Here is a 27,148-nt window from a genome sequence, read left to right as displayed (position 1 = left end):
GCATAATGGGTTGGAAAGGCTCGCGGTTCCTTTAAATCTCCCTCTAGAGCATGATCTCTATTTTCTACTGCGTGCTTCAAAATGGCGCCCCAATCGATCTGTTGCCGAGGCACAACCCTCTTCCTTTCAGCTTCCTCGACATTCATCATGCGTATCCCTTCTAATATACTTTCTCTGTCCTTTTCAAAGTCCCTACTTTCGGAACTGGGGTGGTGGGGGAGCAGGGGGTTACACCTCCTCCGCGGCACCTTCTGATGAAAAAGGAGGGGGAGAAAAGGAAGGGGGGGGGGAACCCTGTGCTCCCGTGAGTTGGGGGAAACGAGTTGTAATCTTTCCCCAGCTTCAACTGACCGGGGACGTCTGTTCCTAGTTTCTCCGTTGCTACCGCAGCAGTTTTCTTTACTGCCTTGTATCTTTTTATACAGTTTATTACTTCTCTCCATGGTTTACTGAGTTTCTTTGCCGTTTTATCATCATTAAGCATTGAGTCAAATAGTTCATCACCATACTTTCGCCACTCACTCTCGTCAAAAACTGTATTAGGATCTACAAAAAATCCCTTAGTCTTCCGTACAGCCACTAGACCTGCTAGCTGCTTTAGAGTCTCAGGCTCAATTCCCCGCTTTTATAAAAAGCACTGTAATAAGTCCAGGGCTACCTCTCGGTCCATTTTCATGGCCAGCCTTTTCCGGATCGTCTTCTTCTGGATCGTCCTGTAACCTCGGTCTCCGGATTGGCCTCCCGACGCAGCAGTGTCTGGTTCGCCCCAGCGGCGGATTCTTTCACTTAGTCCAAGCACCCGGGTCCGTCACGCCACCGCAGCAGCATTGCCCGTGCTCTCTGGCCGCTGCCGCCGGCACCGCTCACTCGCCGTTCCGGGTCCCCGTCATCTGGGGCCCTGTATTGCGGGTCCCCGTCAACCGGGGCCCTGTAATCCGGGTCCCCGTCAACCGGGGCCCTGTAATCCGGGTCCCCAGTTGCCGGGGCCCTGTATTCTGGGTCCCCGCTTACCAGAGCCCTGTATTCCGGGTCCCCGTTAACCGGGGCCCTGTAATCTGGGTCCCCGGTAGCTGGGGCCCTGTAGTCCATGGTCCCTGTTTGGGTGCCATTTGTAAGCGGCGAGGAGAAGCAAGACAAGCCAACCCAGTATGGGTGATAAGCAAACTTCTACTTTATTTGTGGCGCACTTCACTTATATCCACGTGGTGTTTAGCCACGCCTACTAGTCAGAACAGTATTGGTTAGTTCTACACAGCTTCCTTCACATTCTCCTCCCACATCTGGTATCCGGTTACCTGTAATGCCTACACCTTGCTTTGCTCGCACAAGGCCTCTAAGGATCCATGGCCTTGCTCTTGAAGCCATTCTGCAACAGATGGGGAAGTCTGATGTATACCTCAAGGGGATTTGATTTTAGGGGAAAACAGCCAGTGAACTTAATTGTATGCTCTTGCCTGCTGTGTAATACTTTTATAGCCCATCAACTAGATGTCTCCAGATCACCCGTGACTAGCCCTGACTTCCCTCCAACCATCATCCTAACAGAGAATGTACTTTGATAGAACCAGATGAGTTTCGCAGTAAAGGAACGACTAGCATCAGCAGGCAATGATCCAATACTCCACACAGCCTTTCCTGCCCTGAAAGATTGTTACAAGAGATGGAACCTGACGTCATGGACCGAATGGACTCTGCAGCATTATAGGGATTGGTCCATGCACTAAGAAAATGATTTTTTTTCTCTTGGTCTGTGTGTATATGGATGTATATATGTAGGAGAGCGATGGTGTATTGAAAATGTGATATCTGAGTGTCCTGGGTTCAGCAGTAGCAGTCATGTTTCTCCTCCTTGGTAGCTGGTGCAGTGCAGTGTTTTGACTTTCGGCTCGGGAACAGAGCTGATAGAGATGTTTTGGTTTGGCTAAGGACTTTGTGAGCCTCATGCTCTGCCAGGGGGGAGGGGAAGCTGGGAGGAAGCAGAGACAGGACACCTGACCCAAACTGACCAAAGAGCTATTCCATACCACAGCACGTCATGCCCAGGATGTAACTGGGAGTTAGCCGGAAGGGCTGGGAGACTGCAGGGTTGGAGGAGGTATTGGTCGGAGCTTGGTCGGGCTTGGGGGGCGAGTTATCGGTCAGCGGGTGGTGAGGTGTTGTATTCTGTTCCCTTGTTATTTCCTTTATCATTATTATCATTGGTGGTAGCAGTAGTGATTTGTGTTATACCTTAGTTACTAAACTGTTCTTATCTCAACCCGTGGGAGTTGCATTCTTTTGATTCTCCTCTCCGTCCCTCCGAGAGCAGGGGGAGGGCAAGAAAGGGGGGGAAGTGAGCGAACGAATTACCTGACTGGGTTTAAACCACGACACTGAGCACGATGTGAATGGTATGGAATAAGGGGTGGATAATGTCCTGGGTTCAGCAGTAGCAGTCATGTTTCTCCGTGGTAGCTGGTGTAGTGCTGTGTTTTGATTTCCAGCCTGGGAACAATGTTGGTGAAACCGATGTTTTCGGTTGTTGCTAAGTGATGTTTACCCTGACCAAGGACTTTGTGAGGCTCATGCTCTGCCAGGGAGGAGGGGAAGCTGTGAGGAAGCAGAGATGGGGTGCCTGACCCAGGCTAGCCAAAGAGGTATTCCATACCACAGCACGTCATGCGGGGGGTGGGGGATAACTGGGAGTTACCTGGAAGGGTAGAATCATAGAATAGTTAGGGTGGGAAAGGACCTTAAGATCATCTATTTCCAACCCCCCTGCATGGGCAGGGACGCCTCACACAAAATCGCATCACCCAAGGCCTCTTCCAACCTGGTCTTGAACACTGCCAGGGATGGAGCATTCACAACCTCTCTGGGCAACCTATTCCAGTGCCTCACCACCCTCACAGGAAAGAACTTCCTCCTTATATCCAATCTAAACTTCCCCCAATTAAGTTTTAACCCGTTACCCCTTGTCCTATCACTACAGTCTCTAATGAAAAGGGAAATATAAACCCCATTTTCAGGAAGGGGAAAATGGGTGACCCAGGGAATTAAAGACAAGTCAGCCTCACCTCTGTGCCTGGCAAAATCTTGGAGCAGATTCTCCTGGAAGGCTTGCTAAGGCACATGAAAAACAACAAGGTGGTTGGTGACAGCCAGCATGGCTTCACTAAGGGGAAATCCTGCCTGACCAATTTGGTGGCCTTCTATGATGGGGCTACAGAACTGATGAACAGGGGTAGAGCAGTTGATGTCTTCTACCTGGACTTGTGCAAAGCGTTCGACACTGTCCCACACGACTTCCTTGTCTCTTAATTGGAGAGACATCAATTTAATAGGTGGACCACTCGGTGGATAGAGAACTGGCTAGATGGCTGCATGCAAAGAGTTGTGACCACAATGATGTCCAGCTGGAGCCCCGTAATGAGTGGTGTCCCTCAGGGATTGGTGTTGGGACCTGTCTTGTTCAACATCTTTGTTGCTGACATGGACAGTGGGATTGAGTGTGCCTGCAGCAAGTTTGCCAATGACACCAAGCTGTGGGATTCAGTTGATATGCTGGAGGGAAGGAATGCCATCCAGAGGGACCTTGACATGCTTCTAAGTTGTGGCAGTGCCAGTCTCATGAACTTCAACCAAGCCAAGTGCAAGTGTCTACACCTGGGTTGGAGCAATGCCAGGCACAGCTACAGGTTTGGCAAAGAAGAGATTCAGAGCAGCCCTGTGGAGAAGGATTTAGGGGTGTTGGTTGTTGAGACAATGAACATGAGCAGGTAGTGTACGCTTGCAGCCCAGAAAGCCAACCTTATCCTGGGCTGCATCAAGAGGAGCGTGACCAGCAGGTCCCAGGAGGTGATTCTGCCCCTTTACTCTGCTCTCATGAGACGTCCCTTAGAGTATTGCGTACAGTTCTGGTGTCCTCAACATAAAATGGACATGGAACTGTTGGAACAAGTCCAGAGGTGGGCCACGAGGATGATCAGGGGACTGGAGCACCTCCTGTATGAAGATAGGCTGAGAAAGGTGGGGCTCTTCAGCCTGGAGAAGAGGAGGCTGTGTGGAGACCTCATAGCAGTCTTCCAGTATCTGAAGGGGGCCTATAGGGATGCCTGGGAGGGACTCTTCATTAGGGACTGTAGTGACAGGACAAGGGGTAACGGGTTAAACCTTAAACAGGGGAAGTTTAGATTGGATATAAGGAAGAAACCCTTTCCTGTTAGGGTGGTGAGGCACTGGAATGGGTTGTCCAAGAAAGTTGTGAATGCTTCATCCCTGGCGGTGTTCAAGGCCAAGTTGGGCAGAGCCTTGGGTGGCATGGTTTAGTGTGTGGTGTCCTTGTCCATGGCAGGGGGTTGGACCTAGAAGATCTTAAGGTCCTTTCCAACCCTAACTTTTCTATGAATGTTGAGCTTTCTGCTCTTCTGTACAGATTACAGAACTTGGCTCATTGTGCCTTAGAAGCTGATGGTATTTGCTAGAACTGCTTGTGCAGATGAGCTGTATTTATTGTAAAACATGTTCATAAGATATACATAAATTCAACAAAACATATTCTAACACTGTCGTGGTTTAAGCCCAGCTGGTAACTCAGAACCACAGAGCTGCTTGCTCACTCCCCTCTTCCCCCCCTTCTTCCCCCCTGCTCCTGGAGGGATGGGGAGGAGAATCAAAATAATATAACTCCCATGGGTTGAGATAAGAAGAGTCCAATAACTAAAGTATAATACAAAACCACTACTAATACCAGTAATAATAATGATGATAAGGGAAATAAGGGGAGAAAATGTAAAACTTAAAGGAGAAAGGAAAATGCAATAAACACAATCCAATTGCTCACCACCTGCTGTCCAATACCCAGCCCGATGCTAGCAGTGATCTAGGCCTTCTGGGTAACTCCCCCCAGTTTATATATTGGGCATGATGGGCTGTGGTATGGAATACCCCTTTGGCTAGTTTGGGCCAGGTGTCCTCTCTCTACTTCCTCCCGGCTTCCTGTGCCCCTCCTCACTGGCAGAGCATGAGACTGAGAAAGTCCTTGATCCAGGTAAGCATTACTTAGCAACAACTAAAACATTGGTGTGTTATTGGCATTGTTCTTAGACTAAAGTTGAAAAATGCAACACTGCACCAGCTACTAAGAAGGAGAAAAATAACTGTTGTAGCTGAACCCAAGGCACACTTAATGTCTTAGTTCAAGGATTGTTCCTCCTTTCCTAATTTTGCTGGTGGGGTCCAATTGATTATATCCAAAATGTAGTTCAGAAAGTAATTTTGTGAAGTACTAGTGGCCATTTCTTTGATGTTAGCATCCTAGCCTGGCTAATTTTCTGAATAATCAACAGAAAGTCATATCATATTATTTTTTTATAAACGTTGTAAGTGAACGCATTCACTAATACACAGTGACCAAATCAGTTTCTCTCTGCAGGGTAAGCACACAGCTAGTGAACAGTGACAGATGTTCCTCCACCCTCTGTGGGGATTGAAATAGCTTATTTTGGGGTAGGCAGATGAGTGTGGCTGATGACACGGCAGACATGTGCTTGTAACTCTGCGCAGCTCTGGCTGTCTGGCTGCAACCTCCAGGCTTGGAACACAACCTGGAAACTTCTCGTTTTTCAGCATTTTGGAGACAGAATTTTTTTTTTTTTTTCATTCTTCAGGAGCTGTTCTGTATCAAAGTGCTTTTGTGGGAGAATTTGTGCACAGAGGAATGTTTTGCTGTAGCAATTGTACAAATTAGATATAATTGATAAAAATATGAAAGAAGGCTATGGATAGTGCTAATTAATGAAAAGTATAAATTTTGTCATTGTGGCCTAGATGGACATTTGAGTAGGCCACTTCTATTTTAATTTGTTTTGTGTAAGAAACATTACAGAAACAACGGCAAAGAAACAACATATTTTGTTGTTGCAAAAAAAAACAAAACCCAACAAAACCCTAACAAACCAACAAGTTTAAGCAAAGTCCTTCTCATAAATAGGTGGTTTCAGATGAGAAGACTTCTTTTGTAGTAACCTCGTGTAATCTGTAAGACTTTGGCCTAATGTCCACAGATGTTCTCAAGGTATCAATAATCACTAGAAGTTAATACTTTGCTTTTCAAACTGCCCTGAAGTACAGATCTGTTGTAAAATGTCAGAACATTGTTGTAAAATGGGACAGAACAGAACAAGGTTACTTCAAGGTTTGGAGCCTGGTTGAGGGATGGGGAGAAGAGAAGAAATCCAACAAGTGGCTAAAAATGGTGCCTGGGAGGGTTTGTAGTAATATATCAAGTAGAAATTGCCAAGCATAGCCTTGATCCTTAGTGTTGTGTATTGTAGCCTTACCCTTACCATCACTTGCTGGTGCCAGATTAGTCATAGGCAGTGCTTGTACCAGTGGGGTGGTCCTGGCTGTCAGCATGCCCTCTGCACAAACAGTCCTGGTGGCAAAAAGTTCACTTTTTCTAAATCTAATACTTAGGAAATATATTTGAGGGGGGTCTGGCCAGGTCTGTAATAGATGCATCAGCTGGTACTGAAACATTGCTTAAATGTATTTGGCATCTTTGCAGTGTCTTACTGCTGGCAGAACTTCACTGTGTCACAATTTCTGCAGCAGAAAGCCCTTTGTCAACATAAGTTACTGGGAAGGAATGTCAGCATGGCTTAAATCACCTAAGTGTCATTTAATGTAAGCTGTCTTTCATGTTGATAATAATTTTTAAGAGTAATTGACACATCAGAAGATAACACTTAAAATTTTAAATGTTTCTTTCTAGTCTTCATTTGTGAACAAAATTCAGCTCTGTTAATGAATATTGAGAGATACCATTTCATAAGCTTAATTAGGTATGAAGTTAGGATCTTCCACAGATGCATGTGTGCACATGGACTGTTGGTACTAGGTGCTTTGGAGGGGAACACACATAAGTTTTCAGAAAGATCTAGCAAATAATAAAAGTTTAAACTTAAGTCTTCAGGTTTGCTTATCGATGTTTGATTTCTACTGAATAGCTCAATCACATCATGTTAATTTTTTTAATGGATTAAAACATTACATCTGTTTATCTTTCAAGATGTATTTTACCAGCATAAATATCCCATTGTATCCTTTGCAAATTTCTTGCACAACTCGGTGACCTGGTGACAAATCATGCTTATGACTGGGGGCTTAGTTGTTTACATAAAACTATAAGTACTTCTACTTTCAGGATGTGGTAAGGTGGTCTGACTGTGCTTTGTATGTTGTAAATTAGGATTGATAATTATTTAACAATTAATAATTTTATTGGGAAATATTTTGAGAGGTTTTGGTGAAAATTTTTTAACCAAAGAGCAATGCACTTTTTAAAAAGGAAAAGTCACATTACACCCGTCAAATCACATCAGTATTTATCTGAATGTCAGTTTGATTCTTGTATGCCTTTCCATGCCTTCTACGTAATGTAGCAGCTTAAAGCTGGAAGCTAGAAAAGCTGTGTGTGTTGCTGAGACATGCTGGCAGAATTCAATCTATGCATTTGTTAGCAAGTAGCTCTTCTGTGAAGTTATTTATATTCCTTGGTAGCATCTACACTAGATATAAAAATTATTTTCTGAGTGTGTAAATCTATTTGTATTGAAAGAAATTGAATTTCATTATTAAGAATGTTAAGTCTGTTTTTTAAGCAAGCAGGAAAACAATAGTCTAAAATATGAAAGTCTTTGGTTTTCTTAATAAAAGGAAAATAATCAAGCTAGCTTTCCTAGGAAGAACGTTTAAAATGCAAAACCCAAGTAACTAATTGACTTTTAAACCCAGAAATTTCTTAGAGCTGTGTTTAGTGTTAAGGAGTGGATGGAGAAGACCTAGAATTGCTCTGGTGTTCTTCAGCCTTCAGCTTTTTGATTTTAAGTTGACCTGTGGCCTATTTTGACATTTACATTGTGTGGATAAAAGGCAACAAATTATTCCGTTGACTGAAATAGAAAGCAGGATTACTGAAGCAGCTAATAAAGGTACTAGATATTGGAGTCTCAAAGATGCAAGTTGTTGCCATTGTGGTGAAGGTGGGGTGACACTTGCTGGCACATAGGGGCTTGCTGAAGTAGGGTAAGAGGAAAATCCTTTTGTCTCTGGTACTTGTGTTTACAGCAGTTGTTAATAGTATTTGCAGAAGACTGAGTAACTTGGGGAAGGATTTTTTTTTTTTTAGCTGTCTCCTGTGTAAAGCAGGCAGAACAACTAAAGTGCTAAGCTCCAAGGGGGAAATGTTAACAGTTGTTGATATTGGGCTATATTTGGGGGTTGGAACTAGGTGATCTTTAGGGTCTTTTCTGACCCAAGCTATTATAACTTTTTCCCCTTTTGATTTATATTAGAGATTTATAAATTGGAAGGGTGCTACATTTGATCTTATAACTAATCATGTCATGACCCCAACTATACAGGATGAGTTAGTACTGTTTTAAAAATCTCATCTTTCTTTAAGACTTATAAGTTCTGGTCATAATGAGGAGTGGAACACTGTGCTCAAGGCACGCAAACGGCTTTTTTGATTTGAAAAAAATGAGGAAAGGTAATCAAGTATACATGCTACTGTATCTACTTTTTTAATCTTTATGATCTAAAATTAATTGTCACCACTGTTCATCAGCTACAGAAATTACTTCTAACAAATCTGTTTTCTAATAGATTAGAAATGAAATGTTTTGACAGTTCCAAGAGTCTCCTGTTGCAAAGATTGACTTCAAGAATGATTTTTAGAATTAAATTTAAAACTATTCAGCTACTATTATTTATGAAAATGTTATTTACAATAGTATTATATGATGCTTTTGGAGTATTATGTGCACGCTAATTTTTGGTTTTGTTTTGTTATAGGAAGGAGAGTGTTATTCACGCTAGATTGCTCTGGTTTGTTCATATCCTGTGACAGTGAATCAGATATTGTTGCTATATGCAGCCTGAATTGCCAGCCAACTTTGGTCCCAAATATGGTAGACATAATTCCATTCATTTGCTGTAAAAATACATTCTCCTTAGTTTAACATTTTCATGATTACAGTTTTCTGATAATTCCATAGTTTTTAACATGGGAGGGATATGAAAGTCCTAATCATCATGTCCCTCTTCAGATTAGAATATAGTTTTTCCTTGGCAAAATTCCAGCTGTTCAGTGCTGTTCAAATACAGTAAGCCCATAAACCATTTGGAAAGTCTGTTTTCAGAATGCAGGAATTGTGGTACAAGGACATGAATCTCTATTACCTAGATGACAAAAAAGCTCATGACTGTACTGTCATGAGAGAGTAAGTGTATGTGCTGATGTCAGTTTTCCTGACAGGTACTCCTTTTTTCCTATTTTTTGAAATGAAATTTGTGTGATTTCAGAATACTTAATACTTTTCAAGTAGGAGATTTTCAGTGAATGAGTTGGGGGGGAAGGCAAACATTAAGATAGCCAAAGCTTTTACCATATACTCAAGAGAATAAACATTACTAAGTGCTGGATTAGGTTTTAACTTCAGTCCCAAAGAAATAGTATGGTAATATACTTGTAAATAACTCACTTTTTTGTATTTAAATGTCGAAATACATGCTAATAGTAGAGACTTCATTTATATGAGTGGGTTAGGACTAGTATATTTAATGCAATGAAGACATATTTGCAGGGCTTGCTCTTTTTTTTTTTGTTGTTGTTTTTTTGTGGTTTTTTGTTTGTTTGTTTGCTTTTTGTTTGTTTTGTGTGTGTAGTCTAATATCAAGCACGTGGCTGGCTTTCAGTGTTTCAGTGTGAGCAGGCGGCTCTTCCCAAGCAGTCTGTCAGGTAATGGCCACAGTCAAAGAATTCTGTAGGTGATCTGTTCTGAGGGGCAGAGCTATGCATTTACTGCAGAAAGTTTGTGCTGTTCATGCTCACTCTTGCTGTGGTCCCATGAGCCTTTTATTCATCTTAGCATGCTTTACAGCTTGGATGAGCATAAATGAGTGTGCTAGTGGCTGATGTTAAGTGTACCTTTTTGGGAGATGAGATATGGAGTCTTGGGTGCCCTCTGGCTGACAGTCACGTTGCATGGGAATTCCTAAAGCTGCATGCAAATGCTTTGTTAAGCTACTGTATCAAAAGAGTAGACGTTTATTTTCTTTTCCTTCAGCTCCCTTTCAAAAGGGCACTGGCCCTGCTTTCACAATAGATAACATAAGCACCTATTCCCTGGGGGAGGATTGAAACAGTGATCCTGATCTGACACAGGCATATGGTTTTGACGTTCAGGGAGGCACGCAAGTCTGAAAGAAGGTCTGGTTTAATGCATTTCTTTCACCAGCTTTTCCTTTTGCTGTCATGTCTTACTGCTGAGACTTGAGTTAGTGCTATTCGGTGTGTTGCATGTTTTACTTCAAACAAGATATAAGAAGACTCCTGATGCACTGTAGGCTCTGCCATGGAAAAATCCAGCTCAGTACACTGACAACTGAATCTGATTCAGAGATACTTAGCTTCCATGTGTGCTTTAGAGGGAGTGTAGTTAGACAGTTCAGGACTGTGGACTCTTCACAAGTGTTAAGGGTTGGAAGTGAGGTAGTGTAGTGCTGAGCAGCCAAGACTCAGTCCTTACCTAGCTTCAGAAATTTGGTGTTCTTCAGCCTTTTCCAATTCTCTGTTTCAAATTGGTTTTCACAACAGAGTCTTTGGCGATTTGTTTTTTTGGGGCAGGGCATGCTTGTCACTTAGGGCATCTAGCCTAGGTGTGTCTCAAGTATTTGTGCAAAAGACACAAATTGGCACAAATAAATTTTAAGGCAGGTCACTTTGAAGGGAAGGAAACTGTAGACAAAGGCATAATAAATTAGTTAAGAGACTGTCTTAGGTAAATGTCATCAATGAAATTGGTCTTTGAGTTAAAAAAGAACCAAAGTTGTCGAAGCCTTCCACTTAGGTTTAACAAATTTCCGTGCTTCTGTTTATAATTTCTTCACTGGTGAATGAGATCAGTTTCTATATTAATAAGTTGGTCTGTTTAGAATCAAAAGAATGTAAATCCCATGGATTGAGGTAAAAAGAGTCCAATAACTAAAGTATAATACAAAACCACTACTAATACCGCTAATAATAATAGTGATAAGGGAAATAACAAGGGGAGAGAATATAAAACTAAAACAGGAAGGGGAAAAAAAACCCACCACAGTAATAAACACAAGTGATGCACAATACGATTGTTCACCACCCACCAACTGATACCAAGCCTGACATGAGCAGTGATCTGGGCTTTCTGGGTAACTCCCCCCAGTTTATATATTGGGCATGACATGCTGTGGTGTGGAATGCCACTTTGGCTAGTTTGGGTCAGGTGTCTTGTCTCTGCTTCCTTCTGTCTTCTCCTGCCCCTCCTCACTGGCAGAGCATGAGACTGAGAAAGTCCTTGATCCAGATAAGCATTACTTAGCAACAACTAAAACATTGGTGTGTTATTGCCGTTGTTCTTAGACTAAAGTTGAAAAAACCAGCACTGCATCAGCTACTAAGAAGGAGAAAAATAACTGTTACAGCTGAACCTAGTTAAACTATGTGAGCTACATAGTCTCTGTAGAGGATGTGCTATGAGCTGTGGTCTCCAACTAGTGGGGGGAAAGACACTGAATCAGTTTTAACGCTGTGACTATTGACATGCACTTAATGCTGTGTGCCCCTCACACCCTCTGCTCCCTCACCAGGCTATTTACAATAGAAGTAGATTCTGAAAATGTTAAAGATCTTCAGTATCCTTTCAATGCCATTGAAAGCAACCTATGCCTTTTGCTGGGAACCAGCTTGTTGCTGAATATGCTCTCTGTGTTTTGCCTATGGTATGACCACCCTGAGAATGACTGGTGTTGTCAGATCTTGGAAGCTAAGCAGGGTCCAGCTTGGGTCTTGTCTGTTATATGACTATTTAAGAATGCTACCAAGAGATTCTCCCTGAGGCTGGACAGTCATGAGTGGCAGGATATGTGGGATGGTATGAGCAGGCACTTAAGCCAGTTGGCCCCTCCTGGCAATACCAGAGAAGGACAACTTGCTGCAACATGCTGGGGCTTGGCCTATGCCTGTAGAGCCTTGTTCTGTAAGGAGCAGGAAAAAGATGTCCCTGGATCTGATAGCAAAGCAACAGACAACGCAGCTACTCAAACCCCAAGCACAGCAGCTCCCTCAGCTCCAGCAACAAGCACAGCAGCTACTCAAACCCCGACAGCAGCAGACAACGCAGCTACTCACACCCCAAGCACAGCAGCTCCCTCAGCTCCAGTGACAAGCACGGCAGCTACTCAAACCCCGAAAACAGACACTGCAGCCACTCCAGCTCCAGTGATGGACACTGCAGCAACTCCAGTTCCAATGAAAGACACTGCAGCTGAACCAAAGGATCAGTCCATGTCAGTATCAGTTGTCACTGATACTTGCAAGAAGAAAAGCAAACGAAAGGCACAAATAGTTTGTGCAGTGAGTGAAGATTAAGACTCAGAGTGCGAACTAGAGGGGGTGCCATCTGAACGAGAGGAATTACTACAGGAATCTGAGGATGTACATGATGCATGTGGTGGAAGTTTACACGGAGCGTGCCATCATCATATTCCCAGTTATTGGCATCAATGACATTGAGTGAGGAAGCACCACCAACAGTGGATGAAGTGAATCATCGGCTCTGGGAGTTTGAAAACAGTCTCACCCCTTCCATCATTTGAGCTGTGGAAAAAATCCTGACCCAGGAGTTCAAGCAATTGAGAGGCGATCTGTCCAGCTCCCCACAGGTACCAATCCACATCTCCACTGTTAACAGAAGGCGCCCTACTGCTTGAGAGAGAAGATAGAGGAGGTACATGCCACAGGGGCATCCTATGGTTTTCTCTGCGGGATCACGGAAAAGACATGAGAAAATGGGAATAAAAACTGACCTCACTTCTGGGTGAATGTGTGCATGAATTGAAAAGGAAAACAACTGTCAATGATGATTCTTCCAAGAAAACTGCTGCTTCAGTCTTGAGTGAGCAGCTTCTCAGATGGAGTGGAAGAGCTGATTTCACTCCCACTCCTGTGATAAGGAATACTAATCTCTTTATACAATAAGTAAATAGAGAATCTTATGATCACTAGTAGAGGGGCCCTGCCTTCAGCCAGGTGGAGGAGAGGGACAATTGGGTTTACTGGAGTGTGGATCAGATGGCCTGGCACATCGGTCCCACAGGAGTATAAGGATCTAGTAGATACCGGTGCACAGTGTACCCTGATGCCATCAAACTATTGAGGGGTAGAACCCATTTCTATTTCTGGAGAGACAGGAGGATCCCAAGAGTTGACTGTACTGGAGGCTGAAATCGGCCTAATAGGGAAGGAATGGCAAAAGCACCCCATTGTGACTGGTCCAGAGACTCCAGTCATCCTTGGCATAGATTATCTCAGGAGATGGTACTTCAAAGACCAAAAAGGGTACCAGTGGACTTTTGGTATAGCTGCCTTGGAGATGGAGGAAATTAAATAGCTGTCCACCTTGCCTGGTCTCTCAGAGGATCCTTCTGTTGTGGGGTTGCTGAAGGTTAAAGAAAAACAAGTGCCAATCACAACCACAACAGTGCACCGGCAGCAATATCGCACCAACTGAGACTCCCTGATTCCCATTCATAAGCTGATCCGTAGACTTGAGAGCCCAGGAGTGATCAGCAGGACTTGCTCACCCTTTAATAGCCCCATATGGCCAGTGTGAAAGTCTAATGGAGAGTGGAGACTAACTGTAGGCTCTTGTGGCCTGAATGAAGTCACACCACCATTGAGTGCTGCCATACCAGGTATGCTAGAACTTCAATATGAACAGGAGGTAAAGGCAGCCAAGTGGTATGCCACAATTGATATTGCCAATGCATTTTTCTCAATTCCTTTGGCAGCAGAGTGCAGGCCATAGTTTGCTTTTATTTGGAGGGGTGTCCAGTACACTTAAGAACCGACTGCCCCAGGGGTGGAAGCACAGCCCTACCATCTGCCATGGAGTGATCCAGACTGCCCTGGAACAGGGGCAAGCTCCAGAACACCTGCAGTGTATTGATGACACTATTGTGTGGGAAGATACAGCAAGAGAAAGTTTTGAGAAACAGAGGAACATAAACCAAATCCTTCTGAAGGCCTTTTTTGCCATAAAACAGAGGAAGTTGGAAGGACCTGCACAGGCGATTCAATTTTTGGGAATAAAATGACAAGATGGATGTCACCAGATCCCCGCAGATGTGATCAACATGATAACAGCAGTGTCTCTACCAACTAATAAGAAAGAAACACAATCTTTCTTAGGTGTTGTAGGGTTCTGCAGAATGCACATCCCAAATTAGTCTGATTGTCAGCCTTCTCTATTGTGTGACCTGGAAGAAGAATGATTTCAAATGGTGCCTGGAGTGACAAGCCTTTAAACAAATTAAAAGAGAGATAGTTCAGTTCAGTAGCACTTGGGCCAGTCAGGACTGAGCAAGATGTGAACCATGTGCTGTGGAGAATAGTTATTCCTGGAGCCTGTGGCAGAAAGGTCCAGGGGAGACTTGACATCAGCACTTCAGGTTTTGGAGTTGGGGATATAGAGGATCCGAGGTTGGCTATACCCCAACTGAAAAAGAGATGCTGTCAGCCTCTGAAGGGGTTTGAGCTGCTTCGGAAGTGATTGGCACTGAAGCACAGCTCCTCCTGGCACCCCGGTTGCCTGTGCTGGGCTGGATGTTCAAAGGCAGGGTCTCCTCTACACATCTTGCAACCAATGCTACATGGAGTAAGTGAGCTGCACTAATTACACATTGAGCTTGAATAGGAAATCCCAATTGTCCAGGAATTCTAGAAGTCAGAGCCAGAGGGCAAAGGTTGTGTAACCATGGAATCATAGAATAGTTAGGGTTGGGAAGGATCTTAAGATCATTTAGTGTGAGGGACACCTAACACTAAACCGTGTCACCCAAGGCTCTGTCAACTCTGGGACACTCTGGGCTGGGCAAACATGTGTGTCTGGGCACTCATGTGCTGTCATGATCATCAGAGAATGAAGTCCTGGGGAAAGCCAGCAGCATCAGTGGCAGTCTTCACTACTGTCTTCACATCACCATTGACTGACCCTGACTTCCCTTCCATCATCCCCCCAACAATGGATGAGCTTTGATGAAACCAGGTGAGTTCAGCGGAGTTGTCAGTAGGCAACAATCCAACACTGCACACTGTCTCTGAGAGACTGTTAGAAGAGATGGAGTCTGACATCATGGACTGAATAATTCATCGGACTGAATAATTCATCAGACTTCATAGGGATGGTCCATGGATTGAGGAATCATATCTGTGTGTGTGTGTCTGCGTGTGTGTTTATATATGAGACAAAAAGAGATGATATATTGAAAGATGTAGGATTTGAGCATGACATGAATGGTATTTAATAAGGGGTGGGTACTGTCCTGGCCTTGGCTCTAACAGTTGTTTTTCTCCTTCTTAGTGGCTGGTGCAGTGCTGTTTTTTTCAGCTTTAGTCTAAGAACAATGGCAATAACACACCAATGTTTTAGTTGTTGCTAAGTAATGCTTATCTGGATCAAGGACTTTCTCAGTCTCCTGCTCTGCCAATGAGGAGGGGCATGGGAAACTGGGAGGAAGTTGATATAGGACACCTGACCCAAACTAGCCAAAGGGGCATTCCATACCACAACATGTCATGCCCAATATGTAAACTGGGGGGAATTACCCGGAAGGCCCAGACTGCTGCTCAGGTCAGGCTTGGTATCGGTCAGTTGGTGGTGAGCAATTATATTTTCTCCTTTTGTTATTTCCCTCATCATTACTAATGGTAGTAGTAGTGGTTTTGTGTTATACTTTAGTTATTGACTGTTCTTATCTCAACCCGTGGGATTTGATTTCTTTCGATTTTCTTCCCCATCCCTCCATGGTTGAGGGGGTAGTGAGCAAGTGGCTGCGTGGTTTTTAGTGACTGGCTGGGCTTTAACCATGACAACTTGGACTATCCAGGATAACAGGCTAGAGCATGTGGAGAGTTGGTGTTCAGAAGGAGAGACCCTGGCAGGAGGATGTTTCCAACAGGGACTTCATAGCTTCAGGAAGGTTTGGCTTGCCTACTTGTTGTTTTCTTTCTTTCCTCTAGCATTTAAGGTAGGCGGTCAAAAAGGAATCCCAAGAAGCAATTCATGAGCTGAAAAGAACTAAAATGGTATTGGTATAAAAGGCTATTTCTGTCTCTCTTTTCTCCCCGTCCTCCATTAATAGGAGCTTTTATGGCTTGGAGGACTAAAAACCAAATCACACACACGCACACACACACACATAAACACCAACCCCCCAAAACTGTACAGGAGATACCCAAGTCTTCTAGTGGCTGCAGCCTATCCTAGAGTCATAGAATAGTTATGATTGGAAAGGACCTTAAGATCATCTAGTTCCAACCCCCCTGCCATGGGCAGGGACACCACACATGAAACCATGTCACACAAGGCTCTGTCCAGCCTGGCCTTGAACACTGCCAGGGATGGAGCATTCACAACTTCCCTGGGCAACCCATTCCAGTGCCTCACCACACTTACAATAAAGAACTTCTTCCTTATATCCAATCTAAACTTCCCCTGTTTAAGTTTTAACCTGTTATCCCTTGTCCTGTCACTACAGTCCCTAATGAAGAGTCCCTCCTGAGTATCCTTATAGGCCCCCTTCAGATACTGGAAGGCTGCTATGATGTCTCCAGGCAGCCTTCTCTTCTCCAGGCTGAACAGCCCCACCTTTCTCAGCCTATCTTCATATGGTAGGTGTTCCAGCCCCCTGATCATCCTTGTGGCCCTCCTCTGGACTTGTTCCAACAGTTCCATGTTCTTTTTATGCTGAGGACACCAGAACTGCGCACAGTACTCCAGGTGAGGTCTCACCAGAGCAGAGTAGAGGGGCAGGATCACCTCCTTCAACCTGCTGGTCACGCTACTTTTGATGCAGCCCAGGATAACAGTTGGCTTTCTGGGCTGCAAGCGCACACTGCTAACTCATGTTCATTTTCTCATCAGTCCTTCTCTGCAGGGCTGCTCTGAATCTCATCTTTGCCCAACCTCTAGCTGTGCCTGGAATTGCTCCAACCCAGGTGTAGGACCTTGACCTTGTCATGGTTAAACATCATAAGGTTGGCATCAGCCCACCTCACAAGCGTGTCAAGGTCCCTCTGAATGGCATTCCTTCCCTCCAGCATATCAACCGAACCACACAGCTTGGTGTCATTGGCAAACTTGCTGAGGGCACACTGAGACAAGGGGGGGGGGGCACAAAATTACAAAATGGAATATATAAAGCTTTAGAATCAGTTTTAAGTAATGTTAAGTCTCATGGCTTTGTAACAGTAGCAATGGAAAATTAGTGAGGTGCATGATACATAGAGAAAAAAAAAATAGAGTACAGCTAGAGAACATACTGAGAATTCTTGTACAAGATAAATCGTTACAATTGACATAGTTTTAAGAAAAACAGTCTAGAAGAACAGGACACAGGGATAAGGAGTATCTGGGAATTGCAGGTGTCCAGGATGGGCTACAGTTAAACTAACTGATAAGTAGGAGGACAGGAGGATTATTATGTCTCTGGTGCTAACGAACCAGTTAAGCTGGTATAAGCATCTACTGCGCATGCTCCAAAGGCAGAAGTGATGAAGATTGTTAGAAGAAGTAAATGACCCTCAGAAACCACCACCACAATTTTGTACACATGTGGGGAACTTTCTGGAAAATGATGTAATCCATACGTAGCCTCATGAATATGTATGTATGCCCAGTAACTATATAAGGATGACTTGTGTAGCAATTGGGGGACACACGTTAGGAGGAGCTATGCCCCGTGTCTCCTGGCGCCGCAATAAAGAATACCTGCTTGTCATCTTGAAAACCTTGTTGGCAAGTTTGTTCCTGGAGTTTTCTCCTAATCAACACTCAATCCCACTGTCCACGTTGCTGACAAAGATGTTGAACAAGACCGGTCCCAACACCGATCCTTGAGGGACACCACTCGTTACTCATCTCCAGCTGGACATCATTGTGGTCACAACTCTTTGCGTGCAGCCATCCAGCCAGTTCTTTATCCACCGAGTGGTCCACCTATCAAATTGATGTCTCTCCAATTAGGGACAAGGATGTTGTGTGGGACAGTGTCAAATCCTTTGCACAAGTCCAGGTAGATGACGTCAATTGCTCTACCCCTGTTCATCAGTTCTGTCACCCCATCATAGAAGGCCACCAAACTGGTCAGGCAGGATTTCCCCTTAGTGAAGCCATGCTGGCTGTCACCAAGCACCCTCTTGTTTTTCATGTGCCTTAGCATGCCTTCCAGGAGAATCTGCTCCAAGATTTTGCCAGGCACAGAGGTGAGACTGACTGGTCTATAGTTCCCTGGATCATCCATTTTCCCCTTCTTGAAAATGGGGGTTATATTTCCCTTTTTCCAGTCATCGGGAACTTTGCCTGACTGCCATAATTTTTTAAATATGATGAACAGCTGAGGCTGGCTATACCCCAACTGAAAAAGAGATACTGTCAGCTTTTGAAGGGGTTTGAGCTGCTTTGGAAGTGATTGGCACTGATGCACAGCTCCTGGCACCCCGGTTGCCTGTGCTGGATGCTCAAAGGCAGGGTCTCCTCTACGTATCATGCATCCGATTTTCAAATACGATGGACATGTCCCTCAAGAGTCCATCCAAGTTGGCCTTGAACACTGTCAGGGATCGGGCATTCACTACTTCTTTGGAAAGTTAGAAAGGCTATGAGTCTTGAAAAACAAGGCTAGTTTTCTTTTCTTGCTCTGGGGCTGACTACAGTCACCTGACCAAAAGCCATTGGGGTTTAGGGTGTTGTCTGCCAATTGGTTGAGTTCCCAGGATTTGTGTCCTTTCCTTCCCGGTGCTTATGGACTGACAGAGTTTTTGCTGTGTGCCTGCATCCTGGTAGCTGTGTGCAGTGATCCCTGGGAAACCGTAAACCTTGTTTGCCCTGATCGTGAAGGTAATGATATTTGTCAACTCCTATAAAAGCATTTCCATGCTTTACGTGTTTCTCGTGTTGGTAAGAAATTACAGGTAGAAAATAACTTAGTTGATGTCAGAGATTAATGTATGTTTTCTGCCAGTCAGGGTTACTTGAGATGGTAGTTCTTGTCGACTAAGAAGTTTAATTTTTCAGAATATAATTTTGGCTCTTGTATTATTCTGAAGAGTTTTATGTCGAAGATAAAAATGAAACCATATTTTAAAAGACCTCACACTTTATTTTATGCATTTTCTCTTTATGGATGGATTTGAATATGTTATCCAGTTATCATTCTCACAGCAATTTTAATAGATGTGGTATATTAATTGAGAGTGCTGGAGATATAGTGGAAGTCAGAATTTAATTTCTCAGGTTGAGATTTGTTACTGAAATTCTAGTAGTCTTTATATTGAATCTCTGGTATGTGGAGTCCAATTTTTAGTGTTTTTGAATGGATATGTTTTGTAAATGCTAAACATACTCTAGTGTTGTAGGTATAATCCATCTTTGGTTTGGGATATTGTAAAATGAATCAATTCCCAGTTAAAAGTCCATAGACTACTATATTGATGCCTGTCTTAAAATGCCCTTCAAAAAGTAGTTGGGACTACTTGAATATTTTTTCTTAACCTGTTTGTTTATGGGGATCCCAAAAAGTTTATTTGGGGGAGTTTCCCCCATCTTCTTAGTTCACTTACATTTTTACCTACCATTAGTAGCCTAGAGGATAAGCAAGAAATAACCTCTTATACCACACAGCCTGTGGCTCTTCCCTCCAGATGAAGATATTTTTTTGTTTTAATGACTCATTGGTGCCCTGAGCACACTGGAGCAGTCTATAAGGCCCCTATCTGGGATGAACTTTCATTTTTTCCTGTTTACTTACTGTGTGCTTTCATGTAGACTGTTGGTTTGAAACCTCTTTATAATTGGGCCTCTCAGTACTGCCTTCTCTGCAGTCCCTTGCTGTTGTCTCTTCTGTCCTTGCTATCATCATCTTGCCTCCGCTCTTGCCAGTGTGAGGCTCAAGGTGAGCACAACAGCAGAGCCTGTCGTGATAAACTGCAAGCTCAGCTTTGGGGCTGAGCTGGATAGTCTAGAATCCTAGAATGGTTAGGGTTGGAAAAGACCTTAAGATCATCTGGTTCCAACCCCCCTGCCATAGGCAGGGATGCCTCACCCTAGACCATGTCACCCAAGGCTTTATCCAACATGGCCTTGAACACTGCCAGGGATGGAACATTTACCACTTCTTTGGGCAACTTATTCCAGTGCCTCACCACCCTCACAGTAAAGAACTTCTTCCTTATATCTAACCTGAACTTCCCCTGTTTTAGTTTGAACCCATTACCCCTTGTCCTATTGCTACAGTCCATAATGAAGAGTCCTTCTCCAACATCCTTGTAGCCTCCCTTCAGATATTGGAAGGCTGCTATCAGGTCTCTATGCAGCCTTCTTTTCTTCAGGCTGAACAGCCCAAACTTTCTCAGCCTATCTTCATATGGGAGGTGCTCCAGTCCCCTTATCGTCCTTGTGGCACTCCTCTAGACTTGGTCCAACAGTTCCATGTCCTTCTTACGTGGAGGACACCAGAACTGCACAGAGTACTCCATGTGGGGTCTCACAAGAGGAGAGTAGAGGGGCAGGATCACCACTGTTCGCAGCCAGGGGTCCCTGCTTTAGGCTGCTGGGTTTCTTTGGCCAGGACATTGGTAATTGCATTGTGAGTTGACGATACAGACATTGGTAGTTGCATTGGGAGTTGATGATGCAGAAATTGATGTTGCTTGGCTGGTAACTATTTTTTTTAGTTCTGAGCCAGCTTGTGGTGTGGACAATAGGTGACTGGTCTTCAGGAAACACTGTATGGGCTTCCCCATCTGTTCTGCTCCCAGTTTCTATTCAGATGCCATGGACCATTAGGGGTGATTTTGTTTTTTTAAGGTATCCATGTTTGTACTTTGGCTGGCCTGGCCAGATGATGGATGCAATTTTGTGACAGCAGAACTTGAAGGTGGAATGATGCCTTTCATAGTGGAGTAACTTTTGGATTTGCACAAGATCTGTGTAACTATTGAATTGGTGTGTTCTTCACAGGAGGTCCTTGACTCTAGCAGCCTGCTGGCCTTTTGGCCTTGCAGTAGGCTTTCTTTGTTCAGGTTTTTCCCTGGTAAGCAATCTGGTTGTTCTGGGTTGTTTCTTTTGGATTTACTTTTTTTTGGATATTAATTGAATTTAGTTGCTTTCATAGAATCATAGAATAGTTAGGGTTGGAAAGGACCTTAAGATCATCTAGTTCCAAACCCCCTGCCATGGGCAGGGACACCTCACACTAAACCATGTCACCCAAGGCTCTGTGCAACCTGGCCTTGAACACCACCAGGGATGAAGCATTCACAACTTCCCTGGCAGCCTATTCCAGTGCCTCACCACCCTTACAGTAAACAACTTCCTCCTTATATCCAATCTAAACTTCCCCTGTTTAAGTTTTAACCCGTTACCCCTTTCCTATGTTTGATTGTTTTACACAAATGGTGCTTGCAGTGCTAAGTTCATCCTGAGATTTGAAATCTGTATCTCATAAATCTTTTGGAAGTAATCCAGATATTGTATGTTGGTTTTGATTTTATCTCGGGTATTTTGGATCATCTTGCTCATTTGTATTATATTGCATATTCACTGAAAAGAGAACAGAATACACAAAGGACACCTTTGCAAGCAGTTTTTTAAATTGGGAATTGGGATCAGAATCATTTTTAAAGCATGAGATATATACATTTTATATATATATTTTTTTTTAATCAAAACTATTTTAGCTGATATGGCCTGTAAAGCATTCATGTAGATGATAAATGAAGTTGGCTGAAAGGAAGTTGACAGGTATGGGTAACTGTGTAACTAAACTAACTAGTGATAGACATACATTTTACTTACTACTTCCTCTGCTCAGTTTCCTGTGTTCATTCAGGGTAAAAAGTTGTCTCCTCTGCTACCAGAGTAATCCCAAATGGGACAGATGGGGATTAGACCCCTTTTTGCTGGTCCAAAACAGAAACTGGGAGGTGCCAAATTCCATTTGTCTGAAAGTCTTCCCTGTTAATTTATGTCTCTTGCAATCAGTGAAGTTGGAGAAAATGTTTTTGATTTTCTGGGAAGTTTCCAAGGAAAAAATTTTGGATGTTACATTTAAAAACCAGTAGCGAACTTTATTTGCATATGTACTCATTTTTGTGCAATTTCTGTTTCCTCTATGCAAATGTAGCCATTTTTAGAGCAACTCATTTAGAGCCTTCTTGATCCTCTGGAAGTTCAAATAATTCAAACTAGTAGCAGTTCTTTAACTATAGCACTAACTCCTTAAAGCAAGAACATAATCAATGTGGTGAGCTTTTTCCAGTTTTACAGCTTTCAACAGGATGGTGTTCAGTGTGAAGTTTGTTTTTATACTATATATTCTATTTATAACATTTAATAGTACATGAACAAGGCTGCTTTGGTCTTGATTACATAAAGGAATAAAATTGTTAGTGGCATGCTAACTTTTTTTATACTTTCTACACTTGATTTCTGTGAATATTTCTGTTTTCTGCAAGTAAGTACAAGCTTAAGGTTTACATTTTGGACTGATGCCATGCTCTTGTATCACTAGAATGAAGCTTTTTTTTTTCCTAATATGATGAGTTACGTTAGCATGAAGTTCATGTAGTTACAAAAAAAAAAAAAAAAGGAGTTCCTGCTTTAAATCCGTGCACCATGAGCAGCAGGGGAACCGTAGCACTGGGGAAGGGAGGGGAAAGCATGGGAGCATTCTCTGTCACTGTGAGGAAATGATGCAAAAGGAAGAATATTTATTTTGTACATAGCATGTTGGAGATCTCATTATAGAAAGTTTAAGACATGTAGCATTACCCACATGCCTAGTGTTGAGAACTGTAGCTTTTCTTTCTCTAAACAAGTATCTCAAGAATTGAATCAATACCTTCAGGTTTGACTATGAAATTGTCTAGAAGTAAAGTACAATGATTTATCACATTTGTTTTTAGCTGTAGAAAATACAAAGCCACCATTTCTTTTCTATTCATTGCATTCATTTTCTTCTAGGATGTAGCAGTTCTGTGTATTGCCTAAATACCAGACCATTTCAGATGATCAGTGTCTTAGTTTGATCTTGAAAGGCTTAGTATGTAATAAGAAGCACCAAATTGTAGTGTATCTCTAATATGCTTGTCTAATTCAGTGCTGTGTAACTTGAAAACCCCTTCTTAGCTTTTTCTACTTTTGTCACTAATTAACATTTAGGTGTTTTGTGATAATTTCTCAAGTTCTTCTGCAATATGAAGTTCATGTCTACTTAGAGAAAATAATCGCCAATTTACTTATACAGTGCATATAAATTAACCAACTCTTTTGTTCTGTCTATACTTATATGCAGTCAAGAAACCAATTTATTCATGTTTTTCCCTGTAAGGCACCATAGCTTGTAAGCAAGGAGAAAAATATTTTCAGCTGTGCATATGATATCAAGACCTCCAAGAAAATTCTGTTTTTAATAGGGTTATTGCATTTTGACACATACAGTGTGAAACTGAGAGAAGTATAAAGTAGTTTAGATGCAAAGTTATCAGCTTAGAGTACTTTAATAAGGGATGCTGAAACATGTATGGAAATTTCTGCTGGGGTTTGTATGTTTATCATGTTTTAAAAAGTGGGAATAATAAAGAATATTTGTTCTAGATCTCAGAAGCAGAACCATCTGCAGCAATGACTTCCTGAAAAACTTGTCTTTTGTTTTAGTGGGTGTGAGACCATGATCTCTATAGAATCATAGAATGGTTAGGGTTGCAAAGGACCTTAAGATCATCTAATTCCAACCCCCCTGCCATGGGCAGGGATGCCTCACCCTAGACCATGTCTATATGTTGTTTTGTCCTGCTGTGTCTTGCCTGCTTCTTTATCTGTGGAATTTTTGTGTTATACGTATGTGTCAAAACACATTATGAGAATGAATTGATATCTTGTTTGTTCAGACAGATGGAAATAATAAATTTTGTCAGAAAATATTTATTCCCCTAATATTTTGACAATATAAATACAGGTTTTGTATCTAAAATATAATAGCTAAATTAACATTTTTTTGGTTGAATTAAAGGGCTCCTTCCTGTTATATCTAGTTTCTTTTAAGTGTTATGGGGGAAAAAATGTTATGAATTACTGTTTGATATTAGCCTTGTGTGTTGCAGTTGCTGCAGTAAGGAGAAGATGTCCTTATTTGATCAGATCAAGTTATGTGTATGTGTAGGAGAAGGAGAGAGTGGTCTAATGTGTGACTTGCAGCTAGGACTAGATACACTGATTGAACAAATTGTGTTTCTTTACATTATACTTCTGGTAAATCCTGACATTGTTAATCAGTGTCTTTTGCAGTCTGAAGAAATAGAATGTTCCTCAAAGCAAGTAATGCTGTAGGAAGCTACTTGTTCAGGACACTAGTATGGGGTTTCCCACCCAAACCTAGCTGATGGGTTAAGAGGTAACGAGGTCAATGCAGTTCTAAGTCTGTCACAGAAGAAAGGAAGATGATGGTGATGGGATTGAATAACAAGGTATATATTCGTAGTACATTTAAAAAAAGAAGTCACATGTCTTTATATAAACACACACATATATTTATACACGTGTAGATAAGCCCCTAGGATAACTGTGACCACTGTATGGATATCTGTCTTCAACCTGTAAAGATGATTATGAGATGTCAAGCCCTGTCCAGTTAAGAGCTGTTTTTGGCAAAGGGGAAGGGCTTAAACATATTTATGCCCTTTTCTAGAAGCTCCAGTTCTCCAGCCTGGCCCTGAATGTCTTCTGCTGCAAACTGACCCTTTCTCACTGCTAAGGCTCTGTTCGCCTTCCTACAAATGCCTTCAGGAAAGCACTGTTGGCTCTTAAGCTGCACCTTCGGTTTGCTAGTAGGAGCAGGGCAGTATTTCCTTCCTACTTTTATGTCTGAGTGAGAGTGTTATTTAGACCAATCTGTTAGGCAGGTCTGCCTCATGTAATACCTTGCATATATGATAGATGCAAAAAAAATTGAGGATCTGTCTCTGTTGATTTATTAAATTATTTAAATGGATGCAAGCATTGGATTTATGTGGTAAATTATGGTGCATGAAAAAGGTTTAATTGACTTTATTCTTAAATTATTTAAAAAGGATGAGTTTAGAAAATGTGATTAGCTCCCTCTGCGCTCTGCATTAATAGCCTTCCACTGTTCTGAACTGTATAAGGGTTGCAATGGGGCTTAGCGTCAAGTTTGACAGTCTAGAATGGGAAGATTAATAAAATATTCAGCAGGTTGAGTTTAATAGGATGACACTAACTTGTAACTGCCTTTTCGACTGTCAGCACAGCTCTCCCTCCCTTTTGGTCTTGTGTGTTGTTGACATTGTATTCCTTGAAGTATACCAGGAAACCACAGGAGTTAGTCTTAAACCTTCTCATTGTTCCATAACATCTTAAACTCCCCCCCCCCCCCCCCCCCGGAAATGACCTAGAGGCCTTACAAATACATTTGTGCATTTTTGTTCTGAATTCCCAATTTGAGGGCAAATGCAGTCTGGAAGCACCACTTCTTAATGTTACAATGGAAACAACTACCTCAACAAACAAGGATAGGGGAAGAAGGCTTGCAATAATACTCTTAATTTTTAATAGGTTACACTTGCAAAGTCTTCTGTAAAGAGTCCAGATATTTTTTTTTTTTCCCCTCCAGTATTAAGAAGAGACACTACAACTAATTTGGCAGACTGGATCTGTCAAGACATTTGAAGATATTTGATCTGCTGACATAAGGATTTGCTTTTTCAAGGAAGGAGCCTCTGCACTTCTTTTAGAATTGTTGTTGATCGGTGGTTTGCTCCACTTTTCCTGATATTACTAATGGGAAAATTGTATTAAGTTATTGCTTCTGAAACTATTATTTACATTGACAAAAATAACTTTGTAGACTTAACAGCAAGTGATGACAATATGAAGAAATTGTAGGTGGTGACTTCTCTGCTCCAACATCACTTTTCTGTGCACAGAATGGAATACTAAACAAGAGACAGTGCATTATTAAGATACTTTGGCTTGCTTTTTGACTACAGTTTATAACTGCAACAGGGCTGCACTGAACATTGAAAATATGAAGTCAGCAAATCTGCTGCCTTTCTCACTGCTGATAGAGATTATACAGATGCTTGCCTTTTTGAAATGCCTTTTGTGAAACTGATGTACACAGCCCTCCACTGTTACTGTACATAACTATATAGTTGAGGAAGGAATTTGACAAGTGGTTGTTAATTTAAGAAATTTTTGGACAAGCACTCACTTATGTATTGCTGTAGTACACAAGAAAGCAAAATGGACTATAAGCGGCGCTTCTTGCTTGTCGGGTCCAAGCAAAAAGTACAGCAACAGCAGCAGTATCAAATGCCTGAGCTAGGCAGGACCCTGAGTGCACCACTGGCATCTACATCCCCAGCATCCCCTTTGGTGTCCTCAGCTGCTGCAGGCAGCTGCAGCCACACTGTGTCCCATATGACTCCGATTGCAGACATCCAGCAGGGAATCTCCAAATATCTGGATGCACTCAATGTGTTTTGCCACACAAGCACTTTCCTCACAGACCTTTTCAGCAGTGTATTTAAGAACTCACAGTATTCTAAGGCAGCTATGAAACTGAAAGATGTGCAGGAACATGTCATGGAAGCAGCGAGTCAACTCACGGCAACAATAAAACCAGAAATAGCAAAAATGCTGATGGAACTGAGTGCAGGAGCTGCAAACTTTAAAGATCAGAAAGAGTTCAGCCTACAGGACATTGAGGTAAGTTACCTTGGGGGATACTGTTTTGCATGTGAATTTGTATCATTCCTTCTTAGTTGGACATCTCTTTGAAATCACTTCTACACCAAAAGTTCCTTCTGCTTTGCTTTGTATTTGTGGACTTTGCTGGTAAAAAGAGAAGCTCTACTACTTTCAAGAAAACATAAGAAATTAAAGTCATTTGCAGTGCCTGACTTCTGGCTATGCTGAATTAAGTATTTAATAGGTATTTCTGTATAAGAACTTGTACTCAAAGATTTCATGAAATAAGAAAGATGAGG

The 27,148-nt window shown here is 42.4% G+C and overlaps 1 protein-coding gene across 15 annotated transcripts in view; it reads left to right on the top strand.

The window, feature by feature from the left end:
• LOC133279421 (granule associated Rac and RHOG effector protein 1-like) overlaps positions 1-27,148 on the top strand; it is a 340,966-nt gene that overhangs the window by 11,838 nt on the left and 301,980 nt on the right. For 4 of the 15 annotated variants that reach the window (XR_009746884.1, XR_009746885.1, XM_061473120.1 and 1 more), the window contains exons 1-2: positions 22,732-24,967; positions 25,771-26,867. The exons of 1 other annotated variant lie outside the window; for it this stretch is intronic. Coding sequence is in view for 10 of the 14 variants with exons in the window: in XM_061473120.1 (XP_061329104.1) it covers positions 26,373-26,867 (495 nt within the window). In the remaining 4 variants the exon portion in view is untranslated. Of the gene's footprint in view, positions 1-22,731; positions 24,968-25,770; positions 26,868-27,148 lie in introns of those variants that run through there. 10 more of the 15 variants (XR_009746887.1, XM_061473119.1, XM_061473118.1 and 7 more) reach the window with 6 other exon arrangements.

This window comes from Pezoporus flaviventris, unplaced genomic scaffold (assembly GCF_033815535.1).
Source record: "Pezoporus flaviventris isolate CSIRO_AGI_PZ_B2104156 unplaced genomic scaffold, CSIRO_AGI_Pfla_v1 ptg000077l, whole genome shotgun sequence".
NCBI classification, from domain to species: Eukaryota; Metazoa; Chordata; class Aves; order Psittaciformes; family Psittacidae; genus Pezoporus; species Pezoporus flaviventris.
The sequence above is the reverse complement of the archived record's forward strand: the minus strand, read 5'-3'. Positions and strand labels throughout refer to the sequence as shown.